Below are 13,725 nucleotides of genomic sequence, written 5' to 3'. Positions count from 1 at the left end.
GTGAAGCTCTTCTTGCTAAGCACTGAGGAATACTGCATATTCCAGTCTGGATTTCTTAAAAGCCTCTAACATCAGAAACATTTTTCCCTTTTGTTCATACTTCACACAGACTTCTCAGAAGGTTCCGACCTGTTACCAGCTCTGCTCCTGGCACTCCCTGCTGAAACGGCACCTGTTGTGCAATTTCAAGATTCAGGTCTTCCTTTTTGCTTCAATGCAGGCAACCAGCTTTAGCTGTTCCTAAAGCAGCTCACTGATCTTCACCTTTTCTCTCAAAGCAACCAAGAGAACAAATAGAGCTCAAGGGTTCTGAGGCGAGAGGCCTCCTTGTCAGGGTGTGAAGAAAATGCAAACATGGTGTTGTCTGGCTGCTTGAATTTTAGCAACTGATAACTAAGGAAGTTCTCTTCATCCTCAAAGTTGATTTTGGTTTGTTAAGCCCATTGTTCTGCTACCACGAACTCTTTCCTGGCAACCATACAAAAATGAACCTCAATACTGTGAAGGTATTTAGTTCAGAGATTCTGATTTCAGAATCTCTGCTGATCCCCAGCACACGGGCTGCCTCCAGTGCACAGTGTGGATGAGAGCCACAGGGGGTAGCAGTGGGTCCTAAATCCTGTCTTTTCCCTGCAATGGATGACTCTCCAGAACTTTGGGGGTTTGGTATCATGTCGCACCCCACTGACCTCTGAGAAGATGTAAATGGCACAGTTTCCTGGTCTGGTGAAGCTAGATCCATACAGCATGAAAGAAACATTAGCTGCCATGGATGTCACCCACAGAAAGAAAGTGTCACCTCTACTGCATTCTACTTAAGGATCTTTACTTAAAAAGTTTATCTTGAGATCATAGTACCATTAAGAAAAGATCTCTGTTATTTCCAAGGAGGGCTATTACTTCTCAGTGCTAGGAATAGCCACATCCTTTATTCCAGGACATCCCTTCCAAGGTCACAAGGTGTAAAGGGGAGTGAACTGCTAATCCCAAAGTGGCTTAGCCGCCGAGGAGCCACAGAAGCAGAGTGGAGGGAGCAGGTCTCTTAGAGGTCTGGAGCCACACAGCCTGAGACACAGAGAGCTTATCAGCCCAGCAGTACTCGGAGTAGGTAACAATCCCTGATGGACGAACCTGAGTTTTAGGAGGGCGAGGGGGAAGCACACATCTATCTCACATGCGTTCTATCTACCTCTCATGCCTTAATGGGCTTGTCAGTGGGCTTAAGAAACTGGGTCCTGAGTTCTCCATCCTATATCACTGTGTCGCAGCAATATTGTGTAGAAACCTCTAATAAAAAATGCACTTGTCCAGGAAACAGAAAAACAGTAATTTCTGATCTTTAAAAAATCCTCCTAAAAATTCTTGGAGATTTCCTGAGTTAACGGTGGCCTGGGCCACAAAGTGACTTAGTTTGGTAAAGCCAAACATTGTTCAGTTAGGGTTAAAATTTAGGCAAGGCTTGCAAGCTGAGCAAAGCTATAGTTCTTTATGTTCTCACTAGCCACTCTGTGCAGGACAGGATTCAGACAGGTTCTTACCTGGCAGGAATTTTAACAATCAAAAGTAATCCAGTATGAGTTAACTTCTAAAACAAGAGCCACAATCTTACAGGTTTCTGTCTGTGCGTTTTTTGTTATTATTATTATTTTTTAAGAGACAGGGTCTCACTGTTTTACTCCAGGCCAGAGTGCACTGGCACGATCCTCGCTCACCACAACCTTGAACTTCTGGGCTCAAGTGATCCTCCCACCTCAGCCTCCTGAGTACCTGGAACTAGAGGTGTGCGCTACCATGCCTAGCTCACTGTTTTTCACTTTCTGTAGAGACTGGCTCACTACGTTGCCCAGGCTGCTTGTGAACTCCTGGCCTCAAGCAATTCTCCTACCTTGGCAGCCCAAAGTACTGGGATTACAGGCGTGAGCCACTGTGCCTGGCCTGTTTGGTTTTTTAAATCTATATAATGGCAGAAATGGAGTTCAAAATAAGAATGAAGACCAAGATTAAGAGGAATCTTAGCATCTTAGTGAGTTGCTTCTCATACTCCTTACTGCTACTAAGATGCCCTGTGACCCACGACACTTTCCAAACCCCAAGCTGCAATATGCTAAGACATAGTCATAGCCTCTTCACTACTTACAAACTTCCTGCTGCCTTCCGCCCAAAACACTGTTGAGGTTATCAGATTTCAGGGCTGTGAAAAATTTACCACCTGCTGGTCATTGGCCTGACACCTGGCAGGTTGGCATCACTGGCCATTGCCACTCCTGTTGCACACACGTAATTCCAAAGATCCCTGCCTTTCGTAACTCAGAACCACGGGGGTTGCTGGGCTGGGCTGCTAATGACGCCTAGTGATGGGTGCGCTTTAATGCTGGTTCTCGCTGTGACGATCCCAGGACATCTGGTGTAAGCGCGTATCTGTGGGGGCGGGATGTTAACAGAGCCATGAAGCTAGAAGTGAAGACAGGTGGCATAGACAGTGGTGCACGAGTCACTGTGAGCCATCTCCGAGTGAGCACAGCCACCAGCTGTGAGAGGGCCAGACCCAGACCTGGAGAGGGGAATATCCAAATGAAGAGGGCAGGCTAGGTGTGGTGGGGAACTGAGTATTTCAGAGGATGAGGAGGATACTGAGGTCTGAGAGGAAGCAAAAGGGCAGAAATCAAGACAAAGCATTTAGGAAGACACACTCTGCCATGATCAACAGATCGCCAGAGCCTGAGTCAGGGTCAGGTCGGCGCAGAATCGAGCTTCTGATGCCACAGAGTGCTCCCAGTGTGAGCCCTGTGTGCTCCTCACGTGATGTCCCTCAGGAAGACTGCATAAGGAAGAAGCATCCGGAGCACGCCTCCCAAACCTCCCACTCCATGCTGCCTCCGTGCTCTGCAGTGGCGGTTATCTCTGAGGGCCCCCTCAGACCTGAGCTGGCTTCCACACCAGAACCACCAGGGGATTTTGGAGTTGAGGCTCCCGCGCCTTGGCCCCGTGGCTGGGTGAGGGTGTACAGCGGCTGTCGAAAATCTCTGGGTGACGCTCACGAGTGGCTCGGGGCACCTCATGGTCTCCAGTCCCTCCCAGGTCTGCTGCACAGTTCATGCTGTGATTCCTTGGCTCTCATTAAAATTAAAAAAGAAATCTCTGATCCTTTTAGAATTAGTGTTTTACTACTTTTTGATTTGATGATTTATAAATGCACTTTATGGCTTCCATAATAGTTCTGTAATTCTAAAAGTTTTAATTGAAATAATAATCTTTAAATACTAACATAATAACATTCATTCAAATTCTAAATTTTGAAGAGAAAAAGGGGCTAAAAATTAAAGCATAGTATTTAGATGATAATACAAAGGCTCACATTTAATTGCAGAAATAAAAACTCCGTTTAAGGCTTTGAAATCTTTTCTCTTTGTCTTTCAATAACATGACTTTTCAAATCATAGCTATTATGTTAAAACCTCATTGTCCAAAATCCAAAGGGCTGGATTCTTGGTTAATACAAATCACTTCCTGCTCTTTAGCACATGGACCCCACTATAACTGGGGCTTGACACATTTCGAAGTTTTTTGCCCCTTCTCCTTGACATTTTAATGCACTATCTCCATTAACGTATTTCCACATCAGCAGCTCTTCATCCATCAGCAGAATTGCATCATACTGGCTTCAGAGGAAAATAACACAGAAAAAGTGCCTTGCTGGGAAATGGCAACACAGGATATGAATTATAGATACACCTCAATAAAGAACAGTGGCTGGAAGATGTGTCTATGTGGGGTGCACATGAGCCACAGTACAAGCCACTGTATATCCAACAAGCCAGTCCAATTCATTTGCATTTGTAAATAGACCCAGCTTCTTCCAAGCAGAGGAAGGCAGCTAGTCACATTCTCTCACAAAATATTCAGCTCCTCCAACAGCAATACGGTGGGGTTACTACTGATCTAGCTACCCTATGGAATTTATTCACCCTGTTAATGAGTGGCTAAGATTTAATAATCTTAACTAAAGTTCCCACTTTCCTAAGGGACTCAACACAAAACATTTGAAAGCTAATTTCAGTGACCCTAGTTTTTGGTATGATGTAGTATTAAAATGCAGGTCTACAGAAGTATATTTGTGATATTCAGTATTAAAACTTCCCTTCTAGTCAAGAGTAACAAGACTTTTCAAATTAATTCATTTTACCCTTTTTTTTTTTTTGAAATTAAGAAGTCTGAGACTTCTCCTTCTTCTGATGCTCAGTTAGTCCACCAAGGGCTCTCTCAGGGACAGCAAAGGAACAGTAGCGCTTATACCAGCATCATGTAGGTGTGCACCTTTATCCGTGTCAATATCACTACCTTCCCACTCTGCTCCCCCACAATTCGCAATTCGCAATTCGTACTTTAACAGCCATACTCCAGTCCCAACAATGTTAAATGCCAAAGCAGTGTTGGTAAAAGCCTCAAATGGTGAAAAGGACAGAAACTCAAACCCGCCCTTGTGCCAGCAAGTAACTGTTACTTATCTCACAAAGCGCTTGGCTCTGGAAACAATCTAACTCCGAGCTGCACGTGGAGTCTACATGGGAATGTGCAAAGCATGTATTTCCTTTTAGGTGCAGCAGAGGTAACGAAATTCAGATAAGATAAAAAAAAATTCAGATTTCAATGCAAGAGGTGGAAGATCCACTAAGATACTCGTTACTATTTGGTTTCTAGGAGCAGGATTGCCTTTAGATATGATGGAGAACAAAAATGAAGAGGTGATGTGTAACAAAACAAAACAAAAAAGTAGAAAGAAGAGCAACAGGCCGGGCGCAGTGGCTCATGCCTGTAATCCCAGCACTTTGGGAGGCCAAGGCAGGTGGATCACAAGGTTAAGAGATCAAGGCCATCCTGGCCAACATGGCGAAAGCCCGTCTCTACTAAAAAAAATACAAAAATTAGCCAGGCGTGGTGGCAGGTGCCTGTAGTCCCAGCTACTCGGGAGGCTGAGGCAGGAGAATCACTTGAACCAGGGGGCGGAGGTTGCAGTGAGCCGATATTGTGCCACTGCACTCCAGCCTGGCGACAGAGCGAGACTCCATCTCAAAAAAAAAAAAAAAAAAAAAAAACAAAAAAAATCAGAAGAGCAGAAGAACAACAGGACCAGGTGACAAGGACCCTGCTCCTGACTCAATGATTCTGAGTGGGTGACCCTGTAGGTCTTTGTTGACTGCACCATAAAATCAAGAAATAGAGGCTGGGTAACGTCGAAAACCTTCCCAGTTCTGAGATCTGCTCATTCTATAATTGAAACTCTGTGTCCTTATGGAACCTCTTCTTATGAACACAGTGCTATCTTAAAGATTCCTGCCAGAATTTTGACACAAACAATCTCAAGTCACTCAAGACTTGATCAAAATTTATATATGTGAGGTGCTAGGGTAGCAGGCCTTAAGGAATTAAAATCTGTTTGTCCATCTACCCTGGCTTAAAGATCCAGGGCTTGTGAGATCTTCTGTAAATTCAGTGAAATCATGCTTCCTCCTTAGAGCTCATTTCCAAGAAAAAATTCTGGATAATGCTGAAATTTCCAAATCCACAATCAGTTGTATTTTGAAGAGCTGTCAATTGCTGGACATCACCAGGTACCATCTAGGACTAATAAAAGGACGTAAGACACATGGAATGAATGGGGGAAAGTTATTCTACCTGTGCACATCTGCACGCACAGGCTTTAAACATAACGGATTCAGTCATTTAAAAAATGTTACAAGGTCAGGAGTGGTGGCTCACGCCTGTAATCCCAGCACTTTGGGAGGCTGAGAAGAGAGGATTGCTTGAGGCTAGGAGTTCATGACCAGCCTGGGCAACATAGTGAGACTCTGTCTCTACAAAAAAGTAAAGATAAAATCAGCCAGGTATGGTGGCACGTGCCTGTAGTACCAACTACTTGGGAGGCTGAGGTGGGAGAATTGCTTGAGCCCAGGAATTTGAGGTTGTAGTGAGCTATATTAAAGCCTGTGTTTAGCCTGGGATTCACAGCTATGCTCTTTAGGAAGTGGTAGGCCAAAGTTCTTCCTAAGCTTCTGGCAAACTTTGGCTCACCTATGCTCAGGTAATGGCTCAGAATCCTCCAAAATGATGCTACAGAGAGCCACGAGAACTGATCTACAAATGGATGGAACTAATTTGCCATTCCTGAAGTAGGCTTTTAGTAAGATCAGCTAGTATTTCCAACTCTCTGTTTCTTATATCTTCAAAAGTAAATTCCTTAACTAGCAATGCTTTAAAACTGTACACAACAATGCATTTTCAGATAAAAAGGGTATCAGTGTGTAGAAGGAGGAGGGTTCTGTACAGATATTACTTATAAACCATTAACTTCAAATGACTGGATATTACTGCATAGTGAATCTAGTACCTGAACAAGAAGATTCACCAGATTCTATTGTAAATCCTCTGATGATCAAAATGAGGAATTTACTCAAAAGGTGAAAAAGAAAAAAAATTAATCTATGTTTCTTAATTTATTCAATGCAGCAGGTCGATTTTACCTTCATACTGTCACTCTCAAAGAAATTAATAAAACAGTTTCTAACCAGTTAAACTTGCATGTTTTTTCTCTCTACTGTCTTATACTTGACCAGCTGAGAAAATCTGAAGCATAATTGCCCCAATCCTTCATTTTTACAATGAGCATTCTGTTTTCGTCTAACTGCAGACACACACTCACTCACGCTCCACCTTCATCATTAATTTGTCCTTTTCAGATTCTTCCATGGGCTCTAGGTCCTTTGGGATTGTGCCTTGAGAAAGAAGTCATTCTGACAAGCTCTGTGAATCCCACACTATGCCATTTCTTCCTCTCCCAAAGAGAAACTAACATTTAGCAAACTAGCTTTTCTAATCGCCAACCTAACTTCAACCTAACAGAGCCATCAATGGGGGAACAAAAACCAAAGCAAAACCACGAGTTTGCTGCAACAAGCTGTTAAATAAGTAAAGCAAAAGCATGTTGAAAATCAGATTTCTCAACCCAGAGCACTAAAACATGTCATACACATGTTTTCTCAGATTCAAGCTTCTGCTTTTAAAAAAGGCACAACACAGGTTATGTGTATTGCGAAGTGAACAGAAGGAAGATTTAAAATAGAAATGAAACTTAACTTCTTTCTTTTTTTAGAAAGAATAGTGCAGACATAAAAGTTAAAATTCACAGCTAACAGTCATGGGGCTATGAATATGAGCCCTTGCCAAGTGTGCTTTATAAGATTTACATAGAATAACGCCAACATTTTTCTTTTTCTTATTTTTAATTAAGGAGGAGGTGTTGTACTCTAAGGAAGCTATCTGGATGCTGCTGGCTGAAATACAGATTTGATCTCCTCGTGCTGGTTAGCTAACATCGATTTTCTGCCCCAGTGGAAGAGATTTCACTCTGATGCATGCCATTTAAATTCACTTTACACAGCTGCTTAATGTGGCTTGGCAAGGCACAGCCAAACTAGCTTTGTGTGTCTAAAGAGGCCTCCGGAGTTGGTAAAAGGACAGATCCTACGGATTAGCTGCAGACGATGAACGCTTGCTTCCTCCGACTGTTATCTTCCTACTGACTCATGAATTGACCTTGAAGGTACCACAAGAAAGTAAGAAAGAGGAAAAGCCAATTTCCCAAGAATAACCATGTTTACCTCATTCTATATTTGTTATTTCACTTTGGGGATGATGTTTACAGGATTCTATATTTGTTGGTCCACATTTAGGGCCATGTTTACAGACTTTAGAACTCTCGATTCCAAAATTATCATTTATTCTGTCTAAATAAATGTAAACTGAATATAAAACTACTAAAAAGCTCTGTCAGGCATTCATAACCAGTAGTGAAAGCACAGTTCTATAAGTTAACTGTTTAAACAAAGCTAGGTGATAGTTCCCTGTTTGATTTTAACCAAAGATGGGGCATGTCTCTACTAAAACTAACTACCAAACATGATTAAGTCTGCCCAGGATGATAGCAATAATTATTTTTTTTAGTAATTCACTCAATAGTAATAGACTTTAAGAGCATTTACTAACCTAAACATGGTAACAGAACCTGATATGACATAGTTTTGTAGTAGGAAAGAAGAGATACTTTTTGTTGCTGTATGTAATTCCTGTGTTGAAATTGAGAATAATATGGCAACACTGTGTTTAGACAGAAAATTATCTGTTGGATTATTTTGTTGTATTTTCCTGGTGACTTCAATATTCTGATACTCGCTGGAGAAAAAATAATAGAAGTTTTTGGCACAGACATTTGCTTGGTGGTGATATAATGAAACCCCTCCTAAGTCCTATGAATAGCCTGTCAGCTCAACTGCAGTGAGTCTCTTGTCAAATGAGATGCTGTGCTCTTAATTTGGGGGTGGGTATGGCAGCCGCTCACTGTAGCAGCAGGAGTGATAATATAGTCATGAGAACAGCGCTGCACAACACAGGTTCCTAGACAAAACAACGACAACAATGGGGGAAATGACGCCAGAGGTGGTGACATCATGTCTTTGACACAGATCAAAGTTTCTATTTCCCTCTCAGGCATGAAGGAAAGCAGCCATGCCGAAAGCCATGCACAGACAGGGCCTGAGGACGCATGCGGGTTTCCACCGAACGGCCACAGTACTGTTAATACGAAAGGAAAACGAAACAAACACACCAACAAAAATGGACAGAAGGACAACCCCCTTGGAGATGGATTTTCTGTTAGGTGTTTCGCTTTCTTGGTTTGGGTGTTCCTTTCGCGGCCAGACGGCACGATCGTTAACAGTTTCAGAGAAAACGCCCAGGTCCCGCAGCAAGTCGGGGTGTGTTGCTACCTACCCGTACTGGTCAGGCTGGTGCACCATGGGAGCCTGAGAGTTGCCATAGTTGGGGTGCTGGGAAGAAAACATGGGGCGTCCGCCAGCCCCAGACTGGCTGGGATAAGCAGGCGACCTAATGTATGGTGGCCTAAAGTGGAACAGAAGAACAGCTTCTTGGGATTTGTTCTGATGCACAAGCATGAGCCCTGTATATCTGTCACCCCCACACATAGGTGCGGGGCTTACAGACCATGGAGGCAAGTTGAATACCCTGCATCCTGCCGCTGCCTGAGGGGCGGGGGGTACAGAAAATGCCTCTAACAAAAGGGTGGGGACAGGCAGAGAAAAGTAAGATTCTCAATTCTAATCTCCATTTACCATTTTAAAGTATAGCTTTGACTTTGGTAAAAGCAAACAAGAAGATATACAGCCCCCATTTAAACTCCTGGTGAGCTAAAATGGGCAGTAAGTTGAAGGCAAGGCTTTGGAATGGTCTACACATTAGAAACGGAAAATGGCAATGCATGGATGTGTATTTATATATTGATTACTACAGGATGATATAAACACTGACTCAGAGAGGGGGCACGCATAGCTTTGTAACCACACAAAATCAGGCCTGGCTCTCTGTGGCTATCTTCTGAGGTGCCTCCCAAAGGCCGCGTGCCAAATGCAATCAAATACTTTCTACTTAAAAAAAGAAAATAACTTGCGCTTTATGAGTTGCAACAATGGACAATTCATTTAAACTTGAATTAGAACTTCAATTTCAACAGCCAAACCAGTTTTCACAGACAGGTTTACAAAAATATTCCCTAAAGCCTGTGTAGGTTCGGCAGAGGGCTAGACTGCTGGAGTTCAGAAGATTTTAAGTAATTGTAATGTGGAGACAGAAAGAAAGATAATGATTGATTTTCATTTTATTTCCTCAAGGGAAATTTATTATTATTTGGAAAAAACAGTAAGACTGGAGGGGTCCCACATTCCCCAGAGAGCAGCTTCAGAGGAAAAGTAACAAAAGACCCATTTAAAAACACACGCACACACATGCATACACGCACACACGCACACACACCTTAGCTTTTGCTTCCCTTTGACAAAAATCGGAATCTTCTACTTTGCTTCTGAAGATATCATTAAGATACACATCTTTCAAAGTACTTTGCTTTAAAACATATTTACATGTGCTTTTAAAACATATTCACCTTTGCCTTATACATTTTTAATTATGTTATTTTTATCCAGGTCACGTATTTACTTCAAAATTAATTTTTAAGTTGGGATTAAAAATGAGTAAGTAATTGTAGTTAAAGCCTTTTATCAACTCAAACTTTCTAAAATATTATATTTGCTTTTTAAACCACATTTTGGTTTGGACAGATAGATATGCCTGGAAAAATAAAATATAAGAATGTCAAGCATATAAATCCCACACATATACGTTTAGACAAACACACAATACACGTATGTATACATACAAAGTTTGTATTTTATGAAGATTCTTGTGGTAGGGTGAAAAAAAGGTGGGGAGTGTGTTCCTTTTCAATGTTTTAGATTTTAAATCGTTCCTAAGCGTATTTCCTGCTTAAAAGTCACTGCTTCAATTGGTACCACGCAGACACTTCCCTGTGCAACCAGATCTGGTTTGCTGCTGCAATGACTATTCACAGGCATTTCAAATCACCTCCCACGACTGATGTGCTCACCGCTCACATTCCTTCCTCATGTATCATAAAACATGGTTTGTCACTTAGTTCTCTGACCTCGATGCTACAGAATATATTTAACACAAAAAGAATGGCCAAGCACAGTGACATTCTACTGCTCTGTGTGACCCCAGGGAACAATGCAGCTATGTGCGCAGTCACGTGGTCACGCGTAGACACACAGCGTACCTGCCCGGGGCGTGCTCCTGGGTGGCGTACCTGCTTTGTGCTGAGTTCGCAGCAGCCTGCATCACTGCTGCGGCTGCCTCCTGTGCCTTACGGTTCACAGTTGGCATTGGCGGCCCCATTCCTGGCCCTCCCTGCTGAGACATGCCAGGAGAACTGGGGGTCATGCTGCTCATATTTCCAGGAAATGGTCTGTTCTGCATCCCAGCTGATGGCATTCGTCCCAGGGGCACAGCACCACATGGCTGGCTTGGCCCTTGTCCATGCATCTGGTTGTTGGCACTGATACCCATACCGGGCCCTGGGCCGCTGTAGCTTGCACTGGGCACCCCACTATACGCTGGGGGTCTGGAGTAGTTACCTAAACAAAAAGCAAACACAAAGTAAAGCCTTTTATTTAAACTTGTGACAACATTAACTGGAAATACTTTTTGTCCAACAAAGCGATCAGCACGGAGTATTAGTCATGACCCTTATAGGCCCTTCCTGTTGCTGCTGGTGCAGCTGCCAGTCTCAAACATGCTCTCTCTGCACACTCCCAGGCCCTCAGAGAGTGACTCAAATACAGACAGCCCCGGAGGACCACTGCACTGATGAAGAGAAATTCAGGCTGGTCATAAAAAGAAACAAACAAAAAAACAAAAAACAAACCCTATGAATAGGCAAGGGACACCGAGTGCTGCCTCAATCCATTCAACACCACATATTCTTATATTTTAACCAAAACGGTGAGCACCACTCTGAGATCACACCACTAGATCACTGCTACCTTCAACAGTCATGTGAAAGGGCTCAAAAAGACAACGTGTAAGACGACATGCACATATGGTCAAAATCATCCTTGAAAACCCCACAGGAAGGTGTCGCGCGGGAACCTGACATGAGCCCCAGTTTTCCTCTAAGTTGGGAATAATATTTTTCTTTCTTTCTTTCTTTCTTTCTTTTTTTGCTTGAGTACCAGATCGAGCAGCTGGTTTGTGCTGGCTGCCACATCTCGGAAAACTGTCCCAGCACAAGCACGGCACACGGCAGCAGGAGAGCTGGCGGGCAGGGTCAAAGGCGAGGGTGAGGGCGGGCGGGCAGGGTCGGAGGCGGAGGTGAGGGACGGAGGGCAGGATCGGAGGCGGGGGTGAGGGATGGAGGGCAGGGTCGGAGGCGGGGGTGAGGGACGGCGGGCAGGGCCGGAGGCAGGGGTGAGGGACGGAGGGTAGGGTCAAAGGCGAGGGTGAGGGCGGGCGGGCAGGGTCGGAGGCGGAGGTGAGGGACAGAGGGCAGGGTCGGAGGCGGGGGTGAGGGACGGAGGGCAGGGTCGGAGGCTGGGGTGAGGGACGGCGGGCAGGGCCGGAGGCAGGGGTGAGGGAAGGAGGGTAGGGTCAAAGGCGAGGGTGAGGGCGGGCGGTCAGGGTCGGAGGCGGAGGTGAGGGACAGAGGGCAGGGTCGGAGGCGGGGGTGGGGGATGGAGGGCAGGGTCGGAGGAGGGGGTGAGAGGCGGGGGTGGGGGACGGAGGGCAGGGTCGGAGGCGGAGGTGACGGAGGGAGGTCAAGGTCGGAGGCGGAGGTGAGGGACGGAGGGCAGGGTCGGAGGCGGAGGTGAGGGACGGAGGGCAGGATCGGAGGCAGAGGTGAGGGACGGAGGGCAGGGTCGGAGGCGGAGGTGAGGGACGGAGGGCAGGATCGGAGGCGGAGGTGAGGGACGGAGGGCAGGGTCGGAGGCGGGGGTGAGGGACGCAGGGCAGGGTCGGAGGCGGAGGTGACGGAGGGAGGTCAGGGTCGGAGGCGGGGGTGGGGGACGGCGGGCAGGGCCGGAGGCGGGGGTGGGGGACGGCGGGCAGGGCCGGCGCGGGTGAGGGATGGCAGTTGTTTCCCTTTCCTTTCACACCTTTTGATTGTGTGTAGATAGATTCAAGTAAATCAAAGGTACACATGATACTACTTCAATCATAATAGCTGCTGAACCACAGTGTGTGCTGGGCACTTGGTTAAGGGCTTTGCACCAATGAATTCATTCATTTCTTCCAATAACCACATGAAATATAAATACCCCAGGACTCCATTTACAAATGAGAAAAATCAAGAGCTAGAAGATTAGGACTGAAGCTCAAGCAAACTGGCTCGGGGACCCATATATTTGACCAATAAAATGTGCTGCCTCCTGATAAATGAATGTTGAAATTACATAAATGCGAAAGACAAGTGTGTGTGGAATATGGATTAGTGTTTCCCAACCAGTCCTTACTATTTTTTGGAAGCCTTTCTCCATCCATATAACATAACTATACACTTACTACATGCCAGAAGCTGTTCTAGGCACAGGTGACGTAAAGCTAAATACAATCCAGTTCCTGCACTCGAGAAGCTCACAATCTACATGGGTATGTGTGTGTGTGTGCATGCACGCGCACGTATGGGTATGCATGTGTGTGTGTGTGCAGTAAAGCAGCAAGGGTAAAAACAAGAAAAAGGATAAAAGCAAAACAAAGCATGCGATGTGAAAAGTGCAATAGAGAAGGGAGAGTGAGTCTGATGGGGGCTGAGGGCTTGAGGGTCCCCTTGGTGGGGGTTGGTGGAGAGTCCTCTGAATGAGCACTTCTGGAGCTGAACCCTCAGGAGATGGCTTCAGGGGCTGGGAGAGCCTGCAGCTGGGTGAGCCTCTGCACTGCCTGCCTGCAGGACCTTAGGGGAGTTGCTTGCATCTTTTCTTGTTTCATTCTCTTTTCTGTAAAACAGATAATCCTAACACTGTCCACGTGAAGAGGTGTTCTCAGGATTAAACCATGTAATGGATGTAAAGTATCAAAATTGTGGGTGCCACTTGATGGGGGTTTCATTGTTGGCTGGGGACTACGGCAGAAGAGGGGAAAGGGCACTTATGGCTGAGAGGCTGGGGACACCGGCTTAATGGCAAGGGCAGACTGACTTGGGACAGCCACTGGGGCGCTGTGTGTGGCTGACGGGGGGATAGAGGGGAGAGGCTGGGTCTGGCAGGGCCTTGTGTACCAGGCTTCTAAGTTTGAGGTTTATCCTGTCCA

General features: G+C 45.2%; 1 protein-coding gene across 11 annotated transcripts in view; it reads right to left on the bottom strand.

The window, feature by feature from the left end:
• Positions 1-13,725, bottom strand: part of ARID1B (AT-rich interaction domain 1B) — a 437,019-nt gene that overhangs the window by 49,714 nt on the left and 373,580 nt on the right. For 6 of the 11 annotated variants that reach the window (XM_055391577.2, XM_063707979.1, XM_063707980.1 and 3 more), the window contains 2 exons: positions 10,730-11,057; positions 8,824-8,952 (listed from right to left, as the gene is read on the bottom strand). In XM_055391577.2, the coding sequence (XP_055247552.1) occupies positions 8,824-8,952; positions 10,730-11,057 (457 nt within the window). The remainder of the gene's footprint in view (positions 1-8,823; positions 8,953-10,729; positions 11,058-13,725) is intronic. The other 5 variants (XM_063707978.1, XM_063707982.1, XM_063707983.1 and 2 more) reach the window with 1 other exon arrangement.

The sequence above is a fragment of the Gorilla gorilla genome, chromosome 5 (assembly GCF_029281585.2).
Source record: "Gorilla gorilla gorilla isolate KB3781 chromosome 5, NHGRI_mGorGor1-v2.1_pri, whole genome shotgun sequence".
In the NCBI taxonomy this organism is placed as follows: Eukaryota; Metazoa; Chordata; class Mammalia; order Primates; family Hominidae; genus Gorilla; species Gorilla gorilla.
Note: the sequence above shows the minus strand (reverse complement) of the source record. Positions and strands in the feature narration are given on the sequence as shown.